The sequence below is a fragment of the Diabrotica virgifera genome, chromosome 9 (assembly GCF_917563875.1).
Source record: "Diabrotica virgifera virgifera chromosome 9, PGI_DIABVI_V3a".
Taxonomy (NCBI): domain Eukaryota; kingdom Metazoa; phylum Arthropoda; class Insecta; order Coleoptera; family Chrysomelidae; genus Diabrotica; species Diabrotica virgifera.
The window spans coordinates 18,901,556-18,929,535 of NC_065451.1; the positions used below are offsets into that span (position 1 = coordinate 18,901,556).

General features: G+C 33.9%; 1 protein-coding gene across 10 annotated transcripts in view; it reads right to left on the reverse strand.

Annotated features, from left to right (window-relative positions):
• Nucleotides 1-25: 25 nt before the first annotated feature.
• Nucleotides 26-27,980, reverse strand: part of LOC114331404 (NADP-dependent malic enzyme) — a 178,749-nt gene continuing 150,794 nt past the window's right edge. For all 10 annotated transcript variants that reach the window (XM_050660947.1, XM_028280984.2, XM_050660948.1 and 7 more), the window contains 7 exons: nucleotides 26,299-26,507; nucleotides 20,612-20,855; nucleotides 18,132-18,301; nucleotides 12,104-12,342; nucleotides 5,807-5,977; nucleotides 3,987-4,110; nucleotides 26-250 (listed from right to left, as the gene is read on the reverse strand). In XM_050660947.1, coding sequence (XP_050516904.1) covers nucleotides 135-250; nucleotides 3,987-4,110; nucleotides 5,807-5,977; nucleotides 12,104-12,342; nucleotides 18,132-18,301; nucleotides 20,612-20,855; nucleotides 26,299-26,507 — 1,273 coding nt within the window. In that variant the 3' untranslated portion in view covers nucleotides 26-134. The remainder of the gene's footprint in view (nucleotides 251-3,986; nucleotides 4,111-5,806; nucleotides 5,978-12,103; nucleotides 12,343-18,131; nucleotides 18,302-20,611; nucleotides 20,856-26,298; nucleotides 26,508-27,980) is intronic.

Here is a 27,980-nt window from a genome sequence, read left to right on the forward strand (position 1 = left end):
AGGGTATACAAAGAGAAACAATAAATTGGAAAATCTAAATACTGTATTTCCGGAATATCTACTTATACATTAAACATGGATTATAACAACAATATAACATAAATTATTTATTTTATTTATTACTTAGTAATTTATTAGAGTTTTGGGAATGCATAAACTGCAGGTAAAGCAGGTTGGTAGTCCGTATTGTACATCTGAGCTTTGATGAAAGCTTCTTTGTCTTTTGGTTCGGGAAGTACCGTTGCATTGCCTAAAAAAAATAAAAAACAAACCATTTAGTGTTACTATTAGGGTACATCTTAAAATATATAAAAGAATGTGTCATGGAATTAACATAAAAAAGAAACTGTTTTTTGATGTTATACTTCTTTAGACACGGGGGTGAATTTTTATTTTCCCGGGCGCATGCGCACAGCGACAGTATGCTATTAGTCGCTCAAACATTATACGGGATCTGATTGGGTGTTAAAGTCATCTGTCAATAATTGTTTAATATGGAGATTATGGATAAACAAATGTTGTGTATATTAGTTTTTATTGTTGTGATGGCAGAGAAAAAACAAGTTTATAATTGTAGTGACTTCTTAAATAGTTTTTAAAAGCGACAGGTACGTAATAATTGTACATGTTTCAGTATCCTAACAAAAAATTACATAGGTACCTACCTATTTCAAAAATTTAAAATGAACCTACCAAAATAGTATGTAATGCTTTGATTTACATAATTTGATTACCATCAAAATTTCTACCAATATTCACCTAATATATTGTTATTCCACAAAACATTCCTTTAATTCCACAAAAATCAAACTAATTAGATTAAATTCGTATAAGTAATAAACAACTGTCAAAAGTTTATGGTGTAAACCAGGGGTGGGCAAAAGCCGCGGGCCGAATCCGGCCCTTTTGCTTGCTTTATCCGGCCCCGTTGAAAAATCCTGCAAGCAATTTATTATTACTATTATTTATTACGAAAAGTCAAATTTCTTTGTCCAAATGCTTAAAAATTATACCTATAGTATTTTTGTCAAAAAATTTCTTAGTCCTCCGGCCCGGGAGACATTTTTTAAATTTCATTTTGGCCCGGGCTTAAAAGTATTTGACCACCCCTGGTGTAAACGTTCAGTTGGTGTATATTTCCACATGACAGATACGCGAAGGTAACGCAATGGGAAAGCACTTTTATTTTCGATCAACGGGATCGACGGGAAGCGGGATCGATCCCCAATGCAAGTTACTATTTTTTTTTTATTTTTTTATACATTCTATGGTTGTAAGTATATTATTATATAATTTTTTTCAGAAAATACGTATTTAGTTAAAATTTTTGGCAACAATTATTGTTCAGAAATCATTTCTTTGTGGCATTTTTCAATGTGTTTGTGTGTGTTTTATTGTTTTATTTTTTTAATTTTTGGTATTGTTTTAATAAAATTTTTTTGGAAAGTAGTAAGCATTAAAATTAGTTTTAATATTTAAATTAAACATAAATAAACTGTTAAAGTATATTGATTTCGTTGAAATCATATAATAGAAGTATAACTTCTTACGTGCGTACAAAGTACACATACATTCTTTTTTTTTTTAATTAAGTCACACTGTTTAGCACTCAAAACACAAATAAGGTTCTATAAGCTAATTTTCTGGCTGCGGAGCAAAGGGCTATTGTCTTGGTGAGGTCTCCTCCAGTGACAAGACCACTTCAACCGTTTCTCAGGTCAGCTGGGCAGATCATTTTGAGTCTTCTATTGACATGATGTTCTGTTAGAGGTTGAAGTAGGGGGTTACTGCGTGATTCCAGTCCTTCGTGGTGCTTCGTGCTATATTTAGTGATCACATCCTGTATGAACGAGATTATTAGGTCTTGATGAAGCGTTAGGTTTGACACATACCAGAGTGCATCAGTTATCGTTCGCATTATTTTCGATTGGCTTCTTTGAATTATGGTTATTCTTGACTTAATTACACATCCCCAGAGTTGGATTCCATACGTCAAGATAGGTTTTATGACAGCTTTGTAGACAATGATTTTATTTTCTATAGTAATTTTCAATTTCCTACTGACTAGCAATTGAGTTTTGAGTCAAGATGTATTCCTAGGTATTTGGTGCTAGAGGATTAATAAACTTGGATATTGTTAAGTGAAACTGGTCTCTTCTTAAGGTAAAACCCACTTGGACTGATTTTGCTTCATTCATTTGCAATTCATGTCGGCAGCAAGGATGACAGCATCATCTGCAAATGTACCAGTGATGGTTTCTATTGGAGAATAGATCTGCTGTGTATAGCAGGTATATTATTGGTCCATGAACACTGCCTCGTGTGACACCAGATTTTATAGCAAAATTAGCGCAATTACTTTTTTCCTCTTCTTGTTCTTCTGCACATCTACTCATCTAATCCTATAGTTACGAAGCTTAGTACACAAACTCTTCTTGTTAAAATTCTATTGAATTTAGGATCAATATGACTTCTTTTTCTTCTCATATCCTGATGCTATTTCCTTTCCTTGACATGATCTAGTGTTTTGAACCAAGACCTCTACGTGGGTTTCATAGATTTTGAAAAGGCCTTCGATAAAGTCAGACACCAAAAGCTGTATGAAATCCTAAGAAGCAAAAACATCGACAGTCGCGACATTAGCATCATATCCAGGTTGTACTGGGGACAAACAGCAAAAATCAAGGTTGATAATGAGTTAACCGAAGAAATTGAGATTCGTCGTGTGCGTCAGGGTTGTGTGCTATATATATATATATATATATATATATATATATATATATATATATATATATATATATATAGCGAAACAATATGTCAGGAAGCACTCCTAGAGCAAAACATTGGTATGAACATTAACGAGAGTTAATTAAAAATATACGATACGCTGACGACACGCTAATAGTAACAGATAACCTAGCAAATTTACAGTATTTGATGGAAAACATAAACACTTATACCAATAAGTATGGTCTAAAACTGAACATCAAAAATACTAAATTCATGATTGTAACGAAGAAGCTATATACCAATGTGAATTTAACCATAAATAATCAGCCAGTTGAAAGAGTTACGTCCTACAAATATTTAGGGGTTTACTTCACTGATACTAATGACCAGACAAGAGAAATCAAGAGGCGAATAGAGATAGCGAGACAATCGTTTGTCAAAATGAAAAAGTTCCTATGCAGCCGGGACATAAATATAAACTTAGAACAAGAATGTTAAGGTGCTATGTTTTCTCCGTTCTGCTGTACGGCATGGAAGCTTGGACACTGAAAAAGATAAACATCAAAAACATTAAGGCATTCGAGATGTGGTGTTACAGGAGAATGTGGAAAATACCATGGACAGAAAGAGTAACAAATCAAGATGTTTTGCTGAAGATGGGGAAGGAATGAGTAGTCTTAAAAACCATATAAACGAAAAAACTGGAATATCTAGGCCACATAATGAGAGGAGAAAAGTACTCTCTGTTAAGACTCATAATGCAAGGAAAAATCTCGGGAAAGAGAAATGTGTGACGTAGGAGGATTTCCTGGTTGCGAAATTTGAGGGAGTGGTATGTGTGCAGTTCAATACAGTTGTTCAGAGTTGTAGCCAACAAAGTTAGGATTGCTGTGATGGTAGCCAACCTCCGATAGGAGACGGTACTGCAAGAAGAAGAAGTGTTTTGAAAAGTGCTCGTTCTTGTTCTTGACGTGTTATAGTGTTTTAAAACTTGGTACAAAGGTCCCTTTTGGTGTTTTACTCCATTGTATCTGTTTCGCTTTTCAAGCTTTATTTTCGTTGTACAACTAGTTTATTAAGGCCCGGTCTTTTCACCTCTGAATAACTAGTTATCGGGAAGTTTATTTGACAGATTTACATGTAACCTGCCAGATAAACTTCCTGATAACTAGTTATTCGTAGGTGCAAAGACCGGGCCTAATATTAACTTATTAAAATTAAACTACAAACTACAATGTATATCACCTAAGTCTTACCTTCTTCGTAAGCGTACTCTAGAAGTCGTGTTGCGATTCTTAGTGAACAGGCAACGATGCTCTCTAGTGGTGGGTATATCCTTCCATTTTCAAGGTTGTCTTCCGTTACCAAATTGGCGAGTGCCTGAAATACATAGTTTTTAAAATATTAAAATAGATAAATTAATGATAAAACCAAATGAGGGTTAGAAGTTGTAGTATATAGGCAAAATAGTCAGGAAAAAAATAACACTAAATTCTGGTTTGTCGGGGAATTCTTAAAAACATAGATGGTGATAAAAACTTCTGAAAAAGTTTCATTACTAGAGAATAGATGATAGACGTGAATTTGCCGGCTTAATCGTCTCAATGAGGTCAAGAATCTATCAGATACCCACAAAAGTACAAAAGTATTTCCACTGGCAAAATAAATATACACACTAAATTGGAAACTGGCGAGAAGACTAAACTGGATTGGAACGTACTATGGTTTATTTGTTAACCAGGAGGAGTAAACTAAAAAAACAGATTCACACCTAAGAAAGTCACTAGAAAAATAACCAAATACATCTTCTTTTTTCGTTGAACATGTCGGCCCTCAACGGTAATCCATAACTATTATATTATATTAATACGTCACTGAAAAGTTCTAAAAACAACTGCTTTTTATATCAAATCAGACTAAAAATCTAAAAATTAAACAATTAACACAGAAAACACAAAAATTGCCGATATAACTGAATTAACCTATGATATGTCAAAAGTGTCAAAACTTGATAAATGTCATTAGTTTCAAAATTTTATAACAGTTTTGTAAACTTGCCTGCCGTTGGACCAATTACAAAAAAGCATTTCAGCGCGGAAAATTTGAATCACTCCTCTTGGCGTCTTGGTTTAAAAACAAACTATAGCTAGTTGGCAATTATAGTAAAATAATATACCAAAGTATGCAGCTTGCGACATCTAACGAAGAAAAATGAAGTCAATTTCATTGCCTTCACACGCCGAGAAGTTTTTGAGATGCTGTGTGAAAAAAAAGATCTGAGTTGTAGCGAAGTGGAGCCTGGGCCCTGCAGCATGACAACGCTTCTACGTAGCATGTTAGCAATTACGTATAAAAATCGCATAAGCGTCTTTCTTCAACCTCCGCTCCCATCAGATCTAACCCCTCCCGCATTTTTATTGTTTCCCAAATGCAACAGATATTTGAAAAAATCCATGTTTGACAAAAGAAAATAGCTAGAGGAATTCAGCAATATTCTATAAAAACACTTCTCACAGTGGAAAAATACTTCTAGCGATGCTAATAATATTGGAAGAAGAATATATCGCCGGCTTCCTGCCAAAACCAACTAACTCCACTTTTTAAAGTTTTGAGAAATCTACCTTTCAAAGTTTAATTTGAAATTGAAAATCGCCTGAATTTAAAAAATTATCAAATAACTGAAAAATATGTTTCTCATATTTTTCAATTATTAAATCATTATTTAAATTCAGATGATTTTTCATTTCAAATTAAAGTTTAAAAGGTAGATTTCTCAAAACTTTAATGGAGTTAGTTGGTTTTGGCAGTAAGCCGACGATATGTTGCTGACGGGAATATTTATTTTAAAGAAACAGTGTGAAGCGGTTTAGAATATTTATAAAAAAAGTTTTTAATCATGAGTTAGAACTTCTTGACCATCCCTCGTATTATCAACAAATAAGATTCAAAAATCTTAAAAGACTTAAATATATCGAATAAAATAAAAAGTGAGCATGCATAGTAGTAATTTACTTGCTAATTCTAATTAGTGGTGGTAAAAACCTTGAAAATTAGACGAGAAATCAATTAGGCTTACCTCTGCTGCAACCAAGAAGTGTTCTTCGCTGATTTTTTGGATACCAGCAGTAACTGTGGCCAATCCTACTCCGGGGAATATGTATGAGTTGTTACCTTGTCCTGGGTAAAACGTCTTTCCATTTAAAGTTACTGGATCGAATGGACTGCCGCTGGCAAAGATGGCAGTACCCTGAAAACACATTAAATATTGACAATATTAACTTTTATAAACCTTTATGGATCGAAATATTCAGTGTGCCTAAGTATGTATAATAATTTTTAAAACAGTTTTTACTTGTATACTGGAAAACGAAAGTACTTTTTTGAAAAATATCTTCATAAATTTGGAGTCTAAATAGGTATTTTTATAAGATTTGTTCTTCAAAAATCAACATTTTCAACAAGGATTCATTGTCAAAAATTACTCTAGCTATGAAACCATCTAGAGTTCATGAGCAAATATTATTTATGGCAGTATTAGTCTAGTCGCAACATAGGGGGTCCCGTGGGCACTTTTAGCTCGCCGCGATTTGATGGTGGTATTATAGGTTTTTTGGGTCGCTGAATCCAATGAAAGTGGTCTGGAAGCCCAAATGTGGTGCGTTTAATTGGTATTAACAAATTATGGTAAAATTAGGTGTTTTTCAGGAATTATTAGAAGCCCTGTAAATAAATTGATAGTGTTAAGGTCTTCTCTGGTGTATTTTTGGTCGCTGAATCGAATGCGACTAGCCGCGATTACTCAAAATATGTTCTTGTTTTGTTAATAAAAAAAATAATTGTTTATTCACCGAAAAGCTCGAAATGCGTTATCTACAGCAAGTTTGTAGTCTTTTTAATAGTATTCTTATGCGCTAAATCGATTGTCACTAGTCGTGATAGCTTAAACCACGTTCCGACTTTGTTATTAATAAATTATTGCAAAAATTACGGTTTATAGTACGTTCACTCACGGTTTTTGCTCTAAATTTTAAAAAACCACTTGGAACGACATGAAATTTGGTAGGCACGTAGCTAACATGTCAAACCAAACAAGTGATATTGTGCCGATGTGTGCTTTTACATTGGGGGTGAATTTCACCCCTTTATGAGGGTGAAAAAGAAACCTTTAAAATAAGTCCGGAATTGGATAAACTGATTAATTCTAAGCAACTTTTGTTCTATACAGTTTTTTCACTAAGTCAATACTTTTCGAGTTAGAGTGAATATGTTCATTTTTCAAAAAAAAACAAATAAAAATAGTGAAAATACTGTATGGAACAAAAGTTGCTTAGAACTAATCAGATTTCTTCTTTCACCCCCGATATCACTTGCTTTGTTTGACATGTTAGCTACGTATATAACCAAATCTCATGTTAATCCAAGTGGTTTTTTAAAATTTAGAGCAAAAACCGTGAGTGAACGTACTATAAACCGTTATTTTTGCAATAACTTATTAATAACAAAGTCGGAACGTGGTTTAAGCTATCACGACTAGTGGCAATCGATTTAGCGTATAAAAATACTATGAAAAGACTACAAACTTGCTGTAGATAGCGCATTTCGAGCTTTTCGGTGAATAAACAATTATTTTGTTATTAACAAAACAAGAACATATTTTGAGTAATCGCGGCTAGTCGCATTCGATTCAGCGACCAAAAATACACCAGAGAAGACCTTAACACTACCAATTTATTTAGAGGGCTTCTAATAATTCCTGAAAAACACCTAATTTTACCATAATTTGTTAATACCAATTAAACGCACCACATTTGGGCTTCCAGACCACTTCCATTGGATTCAGCGACCCAAAAAACCTATAATACCACCATCAAATCGCAGCGAGTTAAAAGTGCCCACGGGACCCCCTATGTTGCGACTAGACTATATCAGAGAATTAAAGTTTTAATCGAAAAGAATTAACATTTTTGAAAAGCAAATAAGGAATAATTTGTAGGGCCCGGGTAGCTCAGGCGGTAGGATGCCTGACTTCTACGCAGGTAGGCCGGGGTTCGAAACATCTAGACATTTTTAAAATGTCTATAGGCCCCAGCCCCAACTCAGCCTGAACAAAAATGAGTACCTTGAGTAAAACCAGAGGTAATAATAGGCGGTTGAAGCGTAGTACCGGTCCTGTTATCTTCTTTGTATACCGTAGGCCCTAGATATAGCAGACTACCCTGCCACAATCTTAAAGCCACGTCAGGAAGCTAGGACAAATAATCCCCGGACATATAATCCCCGGACAAAAAATCCGCATAAAAAATTCCGGAAAAATAATCCCCACAAATTTTTTTGGACAAAATATCCCCACAAAAAATCCCGTACAAAAAATCCCCAAGAAATATTTGCTGTCGAAAAGTTCTCTAAAAGCTTTCCTGAAATTTTAACAAATTTCGAATTCCAATTCCATGCTGAAAACTTTAAATTATACATAACAAAAAAGTGTGAGTTTTTTCAAAAATCGTGGAAAATATGGGGAATGAGCTAAGGCCCCGTTTTTATGACAGGCGCTTAACGCGCGATTACAACTCATCATCATCATCATCATCAGTTGGCTCTACAACTCTATGTGAGTCTTGGCCGCGTTTACTATTTCCCTCCATTGTTGTCGGTCCTGAGCAGCTATTTCCCATTGCTGTACTCCCATTTTGCGTAGATCGCTGGCTACTGCGTCCTTCCATCTCTTTCTTGGGCGACCAACTGACCTTTTTCCATCGGGCCTTTCCCAGAATGTGGCGTTTAGAAGTCTTTCGTCACTTGATCTTAGTACGTGACCCGCCCATCGTATTCTGTTTGATTTAATGTAGCGTACTATGTTTTCATCTCCGTATATTGTCTGGAGTTCATCATTGTGTCTTCTTCTCCATTCTCCTGTTGTCTCTTCTCTGCAAGGCCCATAGATAGTCCGCAGTATCTTTCTTTCAAGTACCAGTAATTTTGTTGTTTCCCGCTGATTCAGAGTCCAGGTTTCGCTTCCATACGTTATTGTGGGACGAATTATTGTCTTATATACTCTTATTTTTGCTGGTCTTGAGAGTATTTTTGATTTAAGTAGGGTCCTTAACGAGTAATATGCCCTGTTTCCTGCAATAATCCTGGCTGCCACGTCCATTTCATAGTTATTTTCAGATGTTATGATCGCTCCCAAGTACTCAAATTCTTTGACGACTTCAAAATTGTATTCATTAATTGTTACGTTTTGTCTAACCCTTGGTCTTGGGTTCTTCGTAACCACCATGTACTTGGTCTTGTCCTCATTGACCTTAAGACCAACTTCCTTGGCTCCGTTCTCGAATAGGGTGAAAACTTCTTTTGCATCTCTGGTGGATTGTGCAATTGTGTCCACGTCATCCGCAAAGGCTAATAGTATTTTTGATCCTTGGGCGGCAAACCCGTTTGTCAGTTGTGGCTGAGCTTTCCTTACTGCATGTTCCAGTGCGAAGTTAAACAGCAGGGGGGCGAGAGGATCTCCTTGTCTAAGTCCGGTGTCAATGAGGAATTCCTCCGACGTGTTGCTGCCAACTCTGATTCAGTGCGGAAGCGTTCTCCGTGCTCACCTTTGCTAATCGTACCAGTTTTCCAGGTACTCCCATTTCTACCATAGTCTCCCACAATGCTTCTCTGCTAACAGAATCGTAAGCTTGTTTGAAGTCCACGAAGATTTGGTGTACATCGCGGTTGAATTCCCAGTTTTTTCCAACACCTGGCGTAGGACGAAGATCTGGTCTATAGTCGACCTTCCCGGTCTGAATCCGCTTTGGTAGTCGCCTATTATTTCCTCTGCGTATGGAGTTAATCTTCTAAACAGTATTATGGATATAATCTTGTATGTTGTATTAATTAACGATATTCCTCTATAGTTCCGACATATTTGTTTGTCTCCCTTCTTGTGAATAGGTATTATATGGCTTTCATGCCAGTGTTTCGGTATTTCTTCTCTTTCCCAGACTTCTCTTATAAGATGATATATCTCAAGATGTAGTTTGTCTCCCCCTTTTTTTAGTAGTTCCGCCTGTATGCCGCCTGGGCCTGGGGCTTTATGGTTTTTTAGGGACGAAATTGAGGACTTTACTTCAGCTAGTGTGGGCCCTGGTATTTCAGGTTCGGCTAACCGGTACTGTCTTTGTTGCCCTGTCGTTGTGGGGTTTTCTGTATTTAAGAGTTGCTCAAAATACTTTCTCCATTGGCGGCTTATCTCTTCGTCGTCAGTGAGCAATTGTCCTGCATCGTCTTTTATAAATCTTGGGCTGTTGATCGTGTTGCCCGTCATTGTTTTTATGTCCCTATAAAACTGTCTAGACTGACCGGTTCTATGTTCCTCCTCGAGTTGCTGTATTCGTGCTTCTAGGTACTGTTTCTTTTTTCTTCTCAAAAGTCTTCTCGTTTGAGTCCTTACTCTGTTGTAGTCTTCCCTGTTCTCTTCTGTAGGTCGCGTTAGTAGCTCCAGCCTCTTGATTGCTTTCTGCTGTAAGCTTTGTTCGCACTCCTGGTCAAACCACTGGTTTTTCTTCTGCGATTACAACTACATACATAAATTTTACTTGAGACCGTTCACATGCCAACGCGCGTCTTAATGACCTAAAAAGCGCGTTAGCATGTGAATGGTCTTCAGTAAAATGTATGTAGTTATAATCGCGCCTTATCAAAACGCGCGTTAAGCGCCTGTCATGAAAACGGGGCCTTAGCTGACTCCCCATATCTTCCACGTATTTTGACAAAACTCACATTTTTTGTCATGTAAAATTTGGAGTTTTCGGCATGGAATTGGAATTCTAAATTTGTTAAAATTTCGGGAAAACTTTTAGAGAACTATTCGGCAGCAAACATTTCTTTGGGATTTTTTGTCCGGGATTTTTTGTGGGGATATTTTGTCCAAAAAAATGTGTGGGGATTATGTCCGGGATTTTTTGTGGTCATTTTTTGTCGGGGGTTTATTTGCCCGGGGATTGTTTGTCCGGGGATTTTTTGTTCGGGGATAATTTGTGGGGATTTTTTGTCCGGGATTTTTTGTCCGGGATTATTTGTCCGGGGATTATTTGTCCGGACCCCCACGTCAGCGGTATAACAGGGAAGACTATTATAAATAAGGAATTTGTTATAAAATTTAATCTATCACAATTTACTATCGATGCGTTCCCTTACTTCGACTTTTTAAATGACTATTCGCAAAATTAAATTCCAACAGAGGGCGCTCAAAATTTCAAAGATGGACGACAACGCTAGGAAAACAATTCATTTTGTCATTTGAATTCACAGTTCTAAAACGTTAAATTAAAATCATTTACAGGAGTGTTTTGCCAAAGTAACCAATAAGTTTTGCAACTAAGACATCTTATAAGTTAAAGACGACTCAAAATTATGTTTAATCTGTATGCATTCATTAAAATTTGATGCTAACTACTGATTTGTTTTTACCTTTTTTTTCATAAAGAAATCTGGCCCCCGATAATCACACAGCGTTCTAAAAATTATTAATCTATCTTAAGATTTCTAATTTTGTTTTTAATTTAATTAATAGGTGCACTACAGTTTATTTTACACCGACAGATAACAATTTTTAATTAAATAAAAACTGGAAACTTGGAAACTAAGTAGGTGAATTTATTTTATAATAATTGTGTTCTGGAAATTACGAAGTGGTCGGGATATTTTTCATAACAATGTACATTATATGTACAGAATATATACTACATTTTATTCATTTATTTAATTTTGCAGTCGCTTAAACATTAAAAAATACTAGGTTTAATACAAACGTTAAATTAACAAAATGTGTGATTTGGCATTGGTTAATTTAGGTCATTACGTAGAGTATAATAGGAATGAATACTGAGGAACACTGCAATAGTTTTTTTTAAATCGAAATTATTGTTAATTACAACATAAACTGACCGCAAATATGTACACAAGTTAATGGCAAAGTCAATGTTTTCCTTGAGTTGATGCTTTTCAATTTCGCCACCAGGCGTCGCCCACTTTGCGGTTCCTCGCCAATCAGATCTAGACATTCTTTCCGATTTTCAAAACAATAATTTTTGATAAAAATGTCAATAATATAAAGCACGTGCTTGCTTTATAAGGTTTAGAACTCAACTGACGACTTGCAGCTGCACAGGTTAGGGTTCGCACGCGTTGTTGTATACAAACGAGTTTTAGCTCCGATGGTACCGTTATAAATACAGCTATAACTTCGTTTCTATTTCGAATTTCTGATGAAAATTTTAGGACAGTATCTCTATCATACTTAAGACTGTTTTTACATAAAAAACAAAAATAGATTTTTTTAATTTAGAAAGTAAAAGTACCTACTGTTAAAGACATGATATTTACTTACATTTGTTTCTCTGTAACATTCTTCAGCTGTACATTCTGCTTTATGCGTAGGATTGCTCAGAGCGAAGATCACAGGTCGCTTGTTGTTTTTGGCCATTTCTCGCAAAATTTCTGAGGTGAAAGCGCCACCTATGGCTGCGGCTCCAATCAAGATTGATGGTTTGATGCTCTTTACAACTTCAGTCAGTGTTTTTACGGGTGGGTGGGCGTGTGCGTACATTTCCTTGTGGTGGTTGATTCCTACAAAATGGAATACTGTGTAGTAAGTTGTAAAACATATGCAATGGTGTTAACAAGACAAATAATTTTCTATTTTTTACATAATTCAACTCAGAAGGTAAAATGAGAGTCAAAAAGATCGGGGCCCCACAGGGAAGTGTTTCAGCACCAACGCTTTTTAATATATTATACGTAAACGACTAACCCAAGCACTTCTTCTATTCTGACGATCTCGCAGTAGGTGCTCAAGGAAAACGTTATGAAGAAGTAGAAAAAAACTCGAAACGGCCTTAGAAACAATGACTGCGTACTACTTACAGAATTCCTTAAGACCCAATCCTTCTAAAACCCAAGTCTGTGCTCTCTACCTTCGTGCAAAGGAAGCTTGAATGAAGGAAAACAAAAACTCCATATTGCGTTGAATGGTAATACATTAGAACACACAGACCAACCTATTATCTGGAGTAACTATGGACCAGTCCCTTCCTTAAAGACAACATAAAAACCAGACGGAAAGTAACAACTATTAGTCCAAGAGGCAGCACTGAAAAATCTCTCTGAATTTACTAAAGTTTTTCACAGTTGATTACTATGACTGTGTAGAGAAATATACTGCGGTCGGTCAAGCGAAACGTAGAACAGGGGTTACTGAGAGGGTATCAAAGTTGCTTTCCTAAGAAGGCAGTTAAATCCATTTACTAAGGCTGAAAATCAGTACACACATTCTAAATTGAATATAAATAAAAGTTATTATAGTCGGTCAGCTGTATGACGGGACAGAGCCGGTCGGTCGGCCCCAGTGAAAGTACAGAGTTATTCACTATATTGTGACCCCCTGTAAACTGCTGTATTTACAGAATTAAAAAAAAATGTAAAATACAAAAGGTATTCGATTTTTAAATTATGATCCTTTGACATATATATCGTACTACTGACGTCATCCATTTGGGGATGATGACGTAATCGACTATTTCTTTAAATAGGAATAGGGGTCGAGTGCTAGCTCATTTGAAAGGTTATTCAATTCCCTGTTTAGTAACATAAACATTAACATGATTAATTATACAGGGTGTTCAAAAAAAATTTAATATTGGCACAATCACAAATTTGCACATAAAGAATAATATATGTAATTTATTTAATTCAAAATACATTCTACTGCTGTCAGAAAACAGAAATAAATATTTATTGAACAAATAAACATTACTTTTCACTTAAATTCAATGTTCAAGCTGCCACCCATTTGCCTCTTGACAGTTCGAACATTTAATTTAAGCAAAAATCAATGTTTATTTGTGGAATAAACTTTTATTTCTGTTTTCTAACAGCAGTGAAATGTTTTTTAAATTAAATAAATTACATACATTCTTCTTTTTGTGTCAATTAATTTAATTTAAAAAAAAATTTTGGACACCGTGTATAATTAATCATGTTAATGTTTATATTACTGAATAGGGAATTGAATAACCTTTCAAATGAGCTAACACTCGACCCTTATTCCCATTTAAAAAAATAGTCAATTATGTCTTCACGCCCAAATGGATGACGTCAGTAGTACGATAAATATGTCAAAAAATCATAATTTAAAAATCGAATAACTTTTGAATCTTACATTTTTTTCTAATTCTGTAAATAAAGCAGTTTACAGGTGGGCCAAAATATAGTGAATAACCTTGTACATTCACTGGGGCCGACCGACCGGATCTGTCCCGTCATACAGCTGACCGACTATAATAACTTTTATTTATATTCAATTTAGGATGTGTGTACTGATTTTCAGCCTTAGTAAATTGGATTGCATTACCTTCGTAGAAAAGCAACTTTGATAACCTATCAGTAACCCCTGTTCTACGTTTCCCTTGATCGACCGCAGTATGTTTCTGTACACAATCACAGTAATCAACTGTGAAAAAACTAGCTTTAGTAAATTAAGAGATTTTTCGGCGGTACCTCTCCTATAGGAACACCATACTCAGAAAGCTAACGGGAAATAAATGAAGTGCATGTCCTGGCCTCTTAAGAATAACGACACAGACACTGTGTTTTTCAACTGCTTAATATACGTGCCCGGTTGGAACAGATATGCCCATATCAAACAAGTTGATACTGCACTAAATTAGATAGCAGGATAGTAACAAGATGCATTAAACCGACGCCATTCTCAAGTCTATATGAAGCAAATGGTTTTGCAGATCCGTCATCACGCACAAATGTAGCAGAGCACATACAGTCCCTGCTCAATTTATTAGACTCACCCTAGAAATATCAGTTTTTTTTTTCTTTGAAACCCCTTAAAAGTATGTTTAAAGTCATACGGTACTGCTGAATGGGTTAAATAACAATTACCTGATAATCGTGCTACATAATTAAGTTAAAGATGGTGAGACTTTTTGATTGAATTGTGAAAACTTGGCAGATGGCAATAGAATGGGCTAAAAGGGTGCAATGACTCGACTCTTTAACTTTACTTTTTTAATTAAATTAGTGGTTGATATTCAAATTTTCGTAAAATTTGCAGTAGTAAGTGTTAATATTAGTCTTTATTAATGTTAGTTTTTAATTTGTTTAATTTATTTTAACATATTAAGGTGATACAGTAGCGATCAACAGGTAGCAAAAACGCGTTCCAAGATAGCATCTGTAATTTTGAATATTTTTTCGAGATATTTGGCACACGTATTCGTAATATAATAAAGAATGGCGGTACAGAGCCCAATTTGAAAAATATATTAATATGTGGAAATTACTCTGTAATTAAATACAATATTAAAAAAACGAGCCTGTACCGCCATTAAGAAGAACAAAAAAATACACTTTCTTCAAATAAACTTTTTTATCCGATGCCTAGATTTTGTGTCATTTTGGAACTACTAAAATTTTTTATTTCATTAGTAGTTCCAAAATGACACAAAATCTAGGCATCGGATAAAAAAGTTTATTTGAAGAAAGTGTATTTTTTTGTTCTTCTTAATGGCGGTACAGGCTCCTTTTTTCAATATTTTATTTAGTTATAGAGTAATTTTCACATACTAACATATTGTTACATAACATACACATTGTTACAACAATAGGGAGATTAAGTATATTTATCCTATTCACAGATTAACTGTGACAGAGAAGGGTGCCAAATATTCTTGCATGAGATTATTTAATAAATTGCCCCACGACATTAGAAAAATAACACAATAATAAAAAAGCTGTGTGTAAATTACTATTGCAGATTGAACCATATCAGGTAATAGATTTTATGAATTCTAATATTTAACAGGATTTCTGTAATTTTAATTTTGTTTTTTATGTTGACGAATATTTCGCTCTGCGTATATGTATGTGTCTCTGTATATATGTATGTACAATTTTCGAAATAAATATTATTATTATTATTATTATTTCTGAAATTGGGCTCTGTACCGCAATTCTTTATTATATTACGAATACGTGTGCCAAATATCTCGAAAAATATTCAAAATTACAGCCGCAATCTTGGAACGCGTTTTCGCTACCTGTTGATCGCTACTGTTTCCTCTTAATAAAAATATGTTAATTTCTAAAAAACGAATGTCTTCGTTTGGAATTTTTTCAAATGGGTGATTGTAAAGATCTTTTTGTTGAGCAAATCTTTTCTGCTCTCTTCTGTTACTGCCCTTTTAGAAAATATTACGTGTATGAAAGAGAAATAGCAAAAAAATATGGCATATCTTTATCGTCAGTTCGAAGGTTGAGTCAAAAACTAAAATAGAAACATCCTGTTACATCGGTTTTAAGGGGTCGGTACGGTAGAAAGATTTCAGTCACCCCCAGAGGGCAAAGAATTTGGCTGTAAAACACAGAAGAGTCACCCATTGCGATATACGGAATAAATTGGAAGAATCAGAGTGTTCAGTATCGGAGTCCACTGTAAGCTGAAATTTGTACAGTATGGGATTCAAATCTCATAGGCCAGTTGAGGAACAAAGAAAATAACCAACTAGCACCACGAATGCTCAAAAAACGCTTAGTTTGGGCCAATTTGCATAAAGACTCTATTGTCATATAATTTTTGTGCAAATTGACCGAAACAAAGCGTTTCTTTGACATTTGTGGTGATGGTTTTGGTTCCTTAACTGGCTTATGACATTTGAATCCCATACTGTACAAATTTCGGCGTACAGTGGACTCCGATACTGAACACTCTGATTCTTCCAATTTATTGGTTATATCGCTATGGGTGACTCTTCTGTGTTTTACAGCCAAATTCTTTAAAATTAGTTGCCCTCTGGGGGTGACTGAAATATTTCGGCCATACCGACCCCTCCAAACCGATGTGCGATGTAACAGGATGTGTCTCTTTAATTTTTTAGCTCAACCTTTCGAACTGACGATAAAGATATGCCATATTTTTTTGCTATTTATCTTTGATACATGTGGTATTTTCTAATGTAACAGAAGAGATTTGCTTACAGACAGATTTTTACAATCACTCATATGAAAAAATTTCAATCCGAGATATTCGTCTTTAAAAATTAACATATTTGTATTAATATCTTAAAATAAATTAAACAAATTAAAATAAACATTAATATAGAACAATATTAGCACTCATCACTATTACCACTTATTACTATTACCACTGAAATTTTACGAAAACTGAACACCAATCACTAATTTAACTAAAAAACTAAAGTTGAAAAATGTCCTTGTGCATTTTTAGCACATTCTATTACAATATGTCAAGTTTTCAGGAATTCAAAAATTTTTTTACCATTTTTAACTTAAATTATGTATCACAATTATTATATAATTATTATTTAACCCAATTAGCAGTTCCGTATCACTGTGAAGATACTTTTAAGGTGCTTAAAATTAAAAAAAACTGCTTTTTCTAAGGTGAGTCTAATAAATTGAGCAGGGACTGTAGAGAAAATTAAGTAAATCGCGGATAAAAGGCATGAAAAGCTTCCTTGGAACAGTGGAGAATGTGTGTGTGTTTGTGTTTTATTGGCACTGGGTTAAGCAACCAACTGGCCAGTCAATGTGTTTTGAATTCTCTCTTTTACAAAATATATGCTTTTGTATCTAAATTTAAAACTATTACTAAGTACTACTAAGTTTTTTACTTTTTTTTTTATTAAGATATTTTAACATATTTTTTTTTCTATTTAGTTTTTTTGTTTTTTTTTCTTTTGTTTTTTATGTATTTTTTTGTATATTTTTTTACTACGCTAAGACCTAAACCTGATTCAACACCTCGGAGGTTTAGATCTTTTTATTTTATTTTATTATTATTTTTTTTATGATTTTTTTAATATTTTTTTTCCAGAGCTTTAAATTTAAACAATTAACATGGTTGTATAAAATTTTATAAACATCTAGATTGTTTGATTGTAAAAGGTATATAAGATTAAAAGGAAATTGTACATTAACTTGAACTAGATTGGTATAGAAATTTGATATTTCAATAAAATGTAAAGCACATTCTAACAGCATATGTTGTAGATCAGCTAGCTCTCCACATAAACATTCATCATTATCTACAGTGGAGAATGAAATTCCCGAATGTTTTCGTCTTTTCTGGTTCAATGGACTGGACAATCTCTAAACTTTAAAACGTGGAAAACATGAACAGATGAAACTATGATATGATTTAAACTGTAACTGGTAAGAAATACAAAATATGGAACATCTCACATGCTGCAACTGTCCACATAGATGTACCCTCGAAGATTTGTGGCTCTCCAACAAAGATGGAACCGACATAGCCCGATACTGGGCCGAAATTATATGAATATAATTAGTCATAGTAAAAATATAAGTTAAGTGTGGTATATTACCTCCTTCAGGTCTGTCCTTAACTATTAAACCTTTTGAGTCTACCATCCATATTTTCTTCCTGGCGTCACTCTCACTAGTACCTTCCTTTACCATTGCCATGGTGCACAATTGAGCGATACCCAAATTCGCTTCTCCTGCTCCTTGGAATACTATCACATGATCGGAAAGTCTGAAAATAAAAGTATATAAAAATATATTTGATTCAAAAAAGCGCAATTCAAATAATCTTCGGTCAATGATCTGTAACAGAATTGGTGTGAATGTACGTATAATTGTCAAATGTATCTTAAAATTTGTCAAAATTGTCGATGCTACATAAAAATTGTCATTTGTACAGCTGGTTCCTAAAAAAACTGATACGACCCTTAGTAAGATTTGATCATTTTGAGCAGTGTATGATTGGTCTGACATTATATTATATTTATTATGACAGACAAATCATAAAATGAACAAACAGCAATTTTTTGAGGTTGAAGTTATATGACAAATTTTAAGATTTGGCAGTGACAGTGACAGTATGTAAATAATAAGTATTTTTCCTTCAAAATATAATAAATTAAATATAATTAAACTCATATTCATTAAATCACACCTCATCAAAAGCTTTTTACAAGAACATAGTCAGCGATTTTGATATGGCTTAGAGCCAAACTACATCAAGATCGCCTATAAATGGTGCTGGTAATTGCCTTGCAGCGAGACCAAAAATAAAAAAAAAGAAGAAGAAGAAAGTACACTGCTCAATTTTCTACAAAATACGCTTTAAGAGTCGTATCAGTTTTTTTTGGAACCAGCTGTAGATCAAAATTGTCAATTAAACACAATCAAATATACTCCTTTTAACGATTGAAAATACAATTGGAGTCATCAACTCTTAAATTGGTATAAATTGTAATACCAAAAACTGTCAGTTGCACGTCAACATTTATAGATGACAAAATTGTCTAGCATATGTCAAAATATGTTCAACGTACATGAAAATTGTTGATACTATACAGAAACTGTCAATTATACATCGAAATTGTCAAATTGTGAATTAAGAGCAATAAATTAGTTGCGTTCGCGGGTACCTGAAATTGTCAGAAAATTGGATAAATTGTCAGAACACGCATGCACACTTTAAAATAATATAAAAATAATATCGTTAATAGATAAATATACAAGGTATATTTACATAGTATAATTTAATAATTAGTTAATAAACATTAATTAAAAGTAAATATACCTTGTATATTTATCTATTAACGGTATTATTTATATTAAGTGAGGTTGGAAATTGTCGGCGACAATTTGTCCACTGTACCCACGAACGCAACTATTTACTCCGTTCACCCCTCTTCCTGCGGTCACGTATATATCGACCAGACTGGTTGGTTAATCAAACCCATTTCAACAATGTCAAAAACTCATTACCTCTGATCTTTTTTCTCATTCTAGAGTTCATAAAATCGAACATTCCATAAGCTTTGAGAAAATGCATATTTTTCCACAAATGCCATCTTCTATTATAAAAAGATTCTTAAACCGGTACAAATGCGAAAGCGTTCTGAAAACAGAGAGCGATGCTACTTCTTCTGCTAAGACACCCAGCCTGGATGACGGTTACTGTCGAAATCTCAATTTTCACATGTTCAATCTCAAATTAATCCCTTAATTTGTAATCTTACATTATTCTTAACTTCTTAAACTTTTATAGTTTCACCGTGTATAATTGAAACATTAGGAAAATATATCAAGTAATATTTTAATTATTAGAGTCCAGTGAACCTTTTGCAACCTAAATAAATTGCCAAATCGTGGTATTTCCAATTGTACTTCCTAGTATATGTTGCAATAGTTTCATCAATAAACTGTAGTTGTAAGCTTTCAAAAGATTTCAAAGTTCGTTGCTGTTGTCATGCAACTTATTGATGCATTGTATATTTTGACGAGATTATAAATTAGCAAAAGGGACTATTTTGGGTCGCAGTCTATTATAGAAAGTTACCTGAACAACATCTATAGTGTAATACTCAGTAGCTGTCAATAAAACCATATTTTTACTCCACACTTCCAACATTTATTTACCATCGTGGATAGAGAAGAATCGGACAAAGGGGCATTACAAAACAATTCGATCCTGATATTTACATCGAATTGTCCACACGGTTTAATGTCGAAACCTGGATTGTAAGAGCACCAACTAGGATTAGACAGTCCGTCGACATTAAGTATTGAACAGGGCTATCCTTTAGCACAGCTCCAATACTTCTGTAGTAGTGAAGAATAAACAGAAAGGCCTTCAGCGCCCCCTCTCACACTACCGACGAACTCGCTGAGACAGAACAACAAAAGTCGCTCTCGTCGAAGAAAAATCCTTCTGTTCGGTAAGATGTCTGATACTTCTAAATCGTCTAGCTCCGGTTTCATGTTCCATTCAATGTAAAAATTTGTAAATGTTTGAGATAGACTATAATTAAAATAATTTAATTTTCCTTACCTAGTTTTTGTGATCCTCAATGAAGCCAATAGACCAGCTACGGCTACACTAGCGGTACCCTGAATGTCGTCGTTGAAAGTACAATATTCATTTCTGTACTTCTCCAACAATCTGAATGCGTTTGAGTTACCAAAGTCTTCGAATTGGATCAAAGTGTTCTGACCCCATCGGCGTACTACGGCTTCCATGAATTCATCGAGGAGTTCATCGTACTCTTGTCCTGTGACTCTCTTTTGTCTCAAACCTGTACAATAACAAAATTTGTTAATATTCAATGCTAGGCAGAGGAATGTGGTACTTTAAATCGACTTAACGGAGGGGTACAGTTTGAAAATTTTGAAATTTTCGATATCTTTTATTATTTTAAAAGAAAGTACATAACTTCAAGAATACTCTCTCAAAATTTCAGTTTGATCGGAGCAAAATTACCGGAAATACATCACGTTGAGTATCCCTACCTTCGACTCACTATGCAGCAGCTTCGCGCCAGCGCGCTTGAGCGTAGTTAGTAATGTTCAACAGCCATTCCCATTCTCTTTTGTAAATTACTCCGCGATTCAAAAACATATTCCAGTGTGCATCACTTTACGATTTGACACACAAAAAGAAATTGAAAATAAAAATTGTCAAAACGCGTTTCTCTCCAAACTGCTTTTTTCAAAGGCGGTAGACATTGTCAGTCTTCTTTGAACAGCTGCTCAATTTCATGTCATTTTTAGATTGCAAAAAAGAGCAATAAGATATTTGTTTGGCCTCAGAAGATCTACACATTGCAGAAGTTACTTCAGAGATCACGAAATTTTAACACTTCCATCTTTATATATTCTAGAAACGGTTTGTTTAATTCGTAAACACCTTCATGTCTTTCCATCAAGGCCCAATCATCTTTACTCCACCAGAAATTCAATCTTTGATATTTATTTACCGATTCCATCCACTGAGTTAGTAAAGAAATCTATATTATATTCCGCAAAGAAACTGTACAATCATCTTCCGTTACAACTTAAATCTGCAACATCTTTCCCTAAGTTCCGTAAAATGACAAAAGCCTATCTATCCAAAAGACCATATTATTCAATAGAAGAATTTCTTAATGAATAACTAAGAAAATTGGGTTCCATGCGCAGTAGCATAAACTTGTCAGTTCCTTGTGTTGTACCTATTTTATTTTATTTGTTGTATGTTCAATTTGCAATTTATATATATTTTGCAATAAATTGTTTTTGTCTTGGCTTTTATATGTTATACTGTACATTATTGACGATTTATCTAATTTTAGTAAATTGTAGTTGTTATTTGTTATTTATATTATGTTTTTCTTTTGACTGTATGTAAGCTTTGTCCATAAAATTGTAAAAATTTTCAGTGACAATAAAGCATATTTCTATTCTATTCTATTCTTGATAGATCCACCTGTGCACAAATTTTCTTTAGACATTTCTTGAGGTAAGGCTGTCGAGGTATTTTTTTATTTATGCTTATATTTTTTTAAACTTTTTTATAAAAATTTGTTATTTTGACTTCTGAGTGATACCATAACCTCAAAGATCGTTAAAACTAAAAAAACTCAAGAAACTCATAAGCTAATAAAATCATTTTGAATTTTTTGTTTCACATGATCCAATTATGAGTTTTGATGTGCACTGCAAAATCCATTTTTTTTGAGGTGTCTGTAAAAATTTGCCACTGTTGGCAAATTTTTCAATATTTTTTTCAATGCATTTTTTTAATATGTATTCTTTAAATTGTACCGAATATGTTTATTTAATTTTAAAATAAAATAATTATACATCCCCCATTAATACAGCATCGGCAATATGTAAGTTTACAATATGAAATAATAAGAGAGAGGAGAAACTTTTACGTAGATTCTGTAGTAGGAGTCATTAATGGAGAAGTACAAATTGTAAAATTTACGTCGATTACCTAAATGAATGATAAAATTGAAAAATTAAAATGTTTAAGGGGGGGGTATAGTTAATTCTGCGTTTTTTGCATAATTTTAAAACGTTTTCCCTTGAAAGTGGTGGGGTTAAATTAAATGGGTAAAAGGATATCTTAAAGAACAACACTTCAATTTTTATTGAAAAATATTAAAAAATGAAGCAGTGGCGTCATTTTTAAGTAGACGATCTAAAAAAGAAGATGATTTGCGGTGTACACTATATCTTCGGACAGAATCATTTGAAACATTTAAACCAAAAAGATTATTTTAGTTTAAGAGTTTCTTGAGGTAGTGACGTCGAGTTTTTATGATTATATTGATTTTTAAATTCATGGTATAACTTTAAAGTGAAAAAATCGAAAAAAAAGTGTGTTTGGTAAAGAGAAAAATGTTAATATATACAAAAAAATTGTTAAAATAAGCAAAAACTCGACGTCACTACCTAGTAAAATATCTAGAAAAGAAGTGTGCAAAATTTCAGAAAGATCGGTGCATTACTTTTTGAGTTATGATGTACACCGCCTCAAAAAAACATGTTTTTCAGAAAACGCGTTTTAAAAAAATGTAGTTTTGTCAATAATACTAAGAAAATTTTTGTATATATCCATATCTTCGTCAATTTTGCTCGGATTAACTTGAAATTTTAATGGTATACTCTTGAAAATATTTACAATCGAATAAGCCAGTAAAAAATCGAAAAAAAAAATAATCAAAAATACTATACCATCCCCCCTTAAACAGGACTACGTTTATCTTAACGATCCAAAAAACCTAAGTTTTAATTTACGTATTTCAAATTCCATCCTATATAAGGTTTTCATTCGGCGTCTTACATTTGTTATTCAAAAGTTTTTATAAATATCTCCTAATATTCGAAGAAAAACACTTTAGTGTCTCTTGAAATAGAATAAACATCCAAATGTCTAGGTTGCGCAGCCAAAATTACGTCTAAAAAGCACGATCGAGCTATTCGAGTTTAAGCCGTACACTCTTAGCCCGAGGGGGATTTTTTACCGCTGAAATTGCAGTGATGTGTGAAAATATAATTCATTCCTGGATTAGATCTTGAAGTGATTAGGTCGAATTGAAGGAGACAAGCCATACCGGCTTTTAGCCGGTGTGGGCGCCGTTTGAGTGTTAGAAAATATCTTTGAATATCAAGTGCATCTTTGGCAGTAGTGTTATTTGGTTAGAGTATGCAGTCAATGAAATAGCACGAGGTACTTAAATATTTGCCGGCAAGCCAAAGAAGCCTTGAAGAAGTGTTACGGTTTTTTATGCAACCTTCACAATTCATTTAAATATTACAAAACCCCCCTGGTTACGCCTATGCTAGCTGCCATAAGATAGTTGGTTCGTTCGCAAAACGGTTCTGTTTTAGGAATGTCTTAGAACGTAGAAATGTGTGTGCTGCTATCTTTTTTTCTGTCCCACAGTCTTTGTATAGGTTCTTGTCACGTGACTAAATCAGTTGACTTCCGTTTGTGGCATGTTGTAGGGTTGTTGATGTTGTGGCTTTGGAGATTTTTAGGCTGATTTGAGAGCTCCAGCCCGAGACGTCAAGGCAACAGTAACCTGAGGTGCAACTTGAGCTCCCTGAGTTATTTACTATCCATTTTTCGAATCAGTGTACCAATTCAGTCTGGGGGTTTCAATTGTAATTTTTTCGGTTGCTTGATGACTGACCACACTTGGGTGTCTTCCTTCTATGTCCTGGGGGAGATTTGTTTGTTTTAGTTTTTTTATTTTTTTTCTTAAGGCCCTTCACTTAGTGGGTGTTCAGCGGTTACACAGTCGCATAATTTCTTTTAAAATACTCACGTGTCCGTTGAGGTTATGTCACGCAACTAAATAAAAATCATCATCAGCACACCAAAACAGTTAGCCTCAAATCCGTCACCGGTACAAGCCCTTTAAGACGAGGGTTTTTCATAAAACCCAGCTGAATTATTGTTGATGAAATCGGATTTGTAAAATTACTCTTATTTTACCATGGCCCAAGGTCCCTATACCATAGGTTGTATGGTAACTTTGACATTGACAAATGAAATATTGTCATCGTGACGTCACCCAGACGATCAATTTTACGAATTGTTTGTAAACATAATAGGATACGTGGTTTGGAGGCTATATTTTGTTATTAAATATCGTTAGTGTTTAAATTTGTGTTTATATCTTGCGATATAATGTATCTATAGATATCATTAAGTGTTTTTAGTATAATAACTTAAACCCAAAACTCTTTTACAAGAAGTGTTATATACGTTGACGCCTAGCCCTATTTCTTTCGCATTTTCTTTAAGCTCCACATACAGTTCTGTAATATCTCTTGTGGTTCTTCACATCAAGTTTACATCATTTGTGTACGTTACAATCTGCTTAGACTTATTGAACAATATATCATAATCATATATCTAATTAAGTCTATAGATAATAGATCTATTATACATATGTACCTAATTGTTTCATAAAAAATTATAACTAATATTGCAGCCATCTGAAGATCGTTTGAATAAACAATTATAAAGTAAATGAATATATAAAATGGGGAAAATTCCCTTTATTGCACTGAAATTGTATTTTTTTATAATTTTCTGTTAATGTAAAACTTCACAGGTACCTATTGAATGGAATCATAATGTTTTAATAGTTTTAGATATAATCCAGTACCTAACGTAATCAGATGCTCTTATGTTAAACTTAAGGGAAAAACTACTAATTTTGATAGGTACATAAATCTTTAGTTGAATCTCTTTTTCACCATGGTTTACATGTTAGAAGGAATTTATAATAATGTACTACATGCACTATCCCCAATTCAAAATGATTATATACCTACTCAAAATCATTTAAAAAAGTAAATTGTATTCAACCCATTATTAATATACCTAGGATATTTGAATGATTTAGTCCCATATATAAACACAAGAAAGAATCTACTTCTGCTTTAATTAAGTAGTAATGCTATTCTACTGCATATATTTAATTGCAATTATATTCTATGATTTTTGTAGCTCTACAGGTATCTACCACATTTTTTAAAGAATATACCACGAGTTCATTTCAATGAGTGAAGTGAATGAATTTGAATGCAGCATTCTGGGTGACGTCACTCCCGCCATTAGATTCTCGACGCTGATTGGTGGAAAGTTACCATGCAACCTGTCTATTTATGAACCTTGACCATGGCCGAGCATTGTCAAGCCAAACCAATTAATTGACAGCCGGATGTCATCCGTCTGTCTCTTATTGTCATTTGAGCCATAACCTAGAACGACACATCGAAAGACGGAACCACTGTTGATTTAGTCACGTGACAAGAACCTATACAAAGACTGTGGGGCAGAAAAGATAGCAGCGCACACATTTCTACGTTCTAAGAGATTTCTAAAACAGAAACGTTTTGCGAACGAACCAACAATCTTATAGCAGCTAGCATAGGCGTAACCAGAGAAGTTTTGAAATATTTAAATGAATTGTGAAGGTTGCATAAAAAACCGTAACAGAACGGAGAATTAGATCTGAACCTCCGTATAATCTTCTAATTGCTGGTGACACTGAAATTTTGAAAATAATGAACGAAAGAAGCAAATATGGCAACAAGATCCGATACCAGCAGTTACAAATAAAAATAACTCAAGCAAAAGCAAAATAAGTGTAGATAATATTCATAAAAATGTAACGAAATAGTGTTTTAAAACAAATATGACAATTTAAATGTGATTATAAACTACATACATACCTATATACAAAGGATCTTTCAGATGAGTCTCGTTGTTGGTTCCTACGTCTATTGTGATTGGGAGGCATTGATGCGGCTTGATTCCAGCCAAAGCTGTGTATAAAGACAGTTTGCCGACGGGGATTCCCATACCACAGGCTCCTTGGTCTCCTAAACCTAAGATACGTTCACCGTCGGTGACTACTATTGCACGGACATCTGTTTCAGGCCTAAAAGTTAAAGAATAAACTTAGTAAACATTCCATGGGTCGACCACATTACAAATGAAGAGGGCTTAAAGAAGAGCTAATAGCCAAAAAGAGCTTCTAAGGATCGTTAAACAGCGAAAGGTCTCATATCTAGGCCATATTTTAAGAGGCGACAAATATAATCTTTTAAAAACCATTTTAATGGACAAAATTTAAAGTCGGAAGGGATCAGGTCGCAAACCACACTCATGGTTCGGAGATATAAGACTATGGTGCGATATACCTGCATACGGATTACGAACACTCGATACGAATTGTATCCGCCATGTCTTACCGTAAGGCGTTACAGTAAAACATGGCGGATACGATTCGTATCTATTGTTCGTAATCCCACTGCTGATGTCAGTACAATAATAAGAAGAGCAAAAGAAGGATCCTTAGACATAATCCAACCAGTATGGTGCATAGCGTAAGGTACCAGAAGAAGAAGGACATAAACATAATCAATTTGTTTCCGACTTCCAGTGGATATTAGAGAAGCTGTGCTCATTTTTTAAATAGAGAAGTTATACATAAGGAGCATTCGATACGGTTGAATGTAGCAAATTTATGTAAATATTAGCAGATATCAAACTAAATATATACAGTGCGTCCATAAAGTAACGCATAAATTCGTTATTTCGTAAACCGGTTACTTTGAGGAAAATTCCCGAAACAGGTCGATTTTTATTTTTAATTACGGTTTTTTGGCATATATATCATACTAATGACATCATCCATCTGGGCGTGATGACGTAATGGATGATTTTTTTAAATGAGAATAGGGGTCATATGATAGCTCATTTGAAAGGGTATTCAATTCTCTATCCAATAATATAAACATTAACATAATTATTTATACAGTATGTTCAGAAACATTTTTTTAATTAAAATAAGTGAGACAAAAAGAAGAATATAATGTAATTATTTAATTCAAAAGACATTTTACTACTGTCAGTAAACAGAAAAAAAATTTATTTGACAAATAAACATTGATTTTCGCTTAAACGAAATGTCCAAACTGCCAAGCGACAGGTGGGTGGCAGCTTTAACATTGAATTTAAGCAAAAAACAATATTTATTTCTCAAATAAACATTTTTTTCCTGTTTTCTGACAATAGTAAAACGTATTTTGAATTAAATAAATTACGTACATTCTTCTTTTTGTCTCAATTATTTTAATTAAAAATATGTTTTTTTGAACACCTTGTATAAATAATTAGGTTAATGTTTATATTAGTGAATAGAGAATTGAATACCCTTTCAAATGAGCTATCACATGACCCCTATTGTCTTTAAAAAAAATCATCGATTACGTCATCGCGCCCAGATGGATGACGTCACTAGTATAATATATATGCCAAAAAATCTTAATCTAAAAATAAAAATCGACCCGTTTCAGGATTTTTCATTAATTTCGCTGGTTTACGAAATAATGAATTTATGCGTTACTTT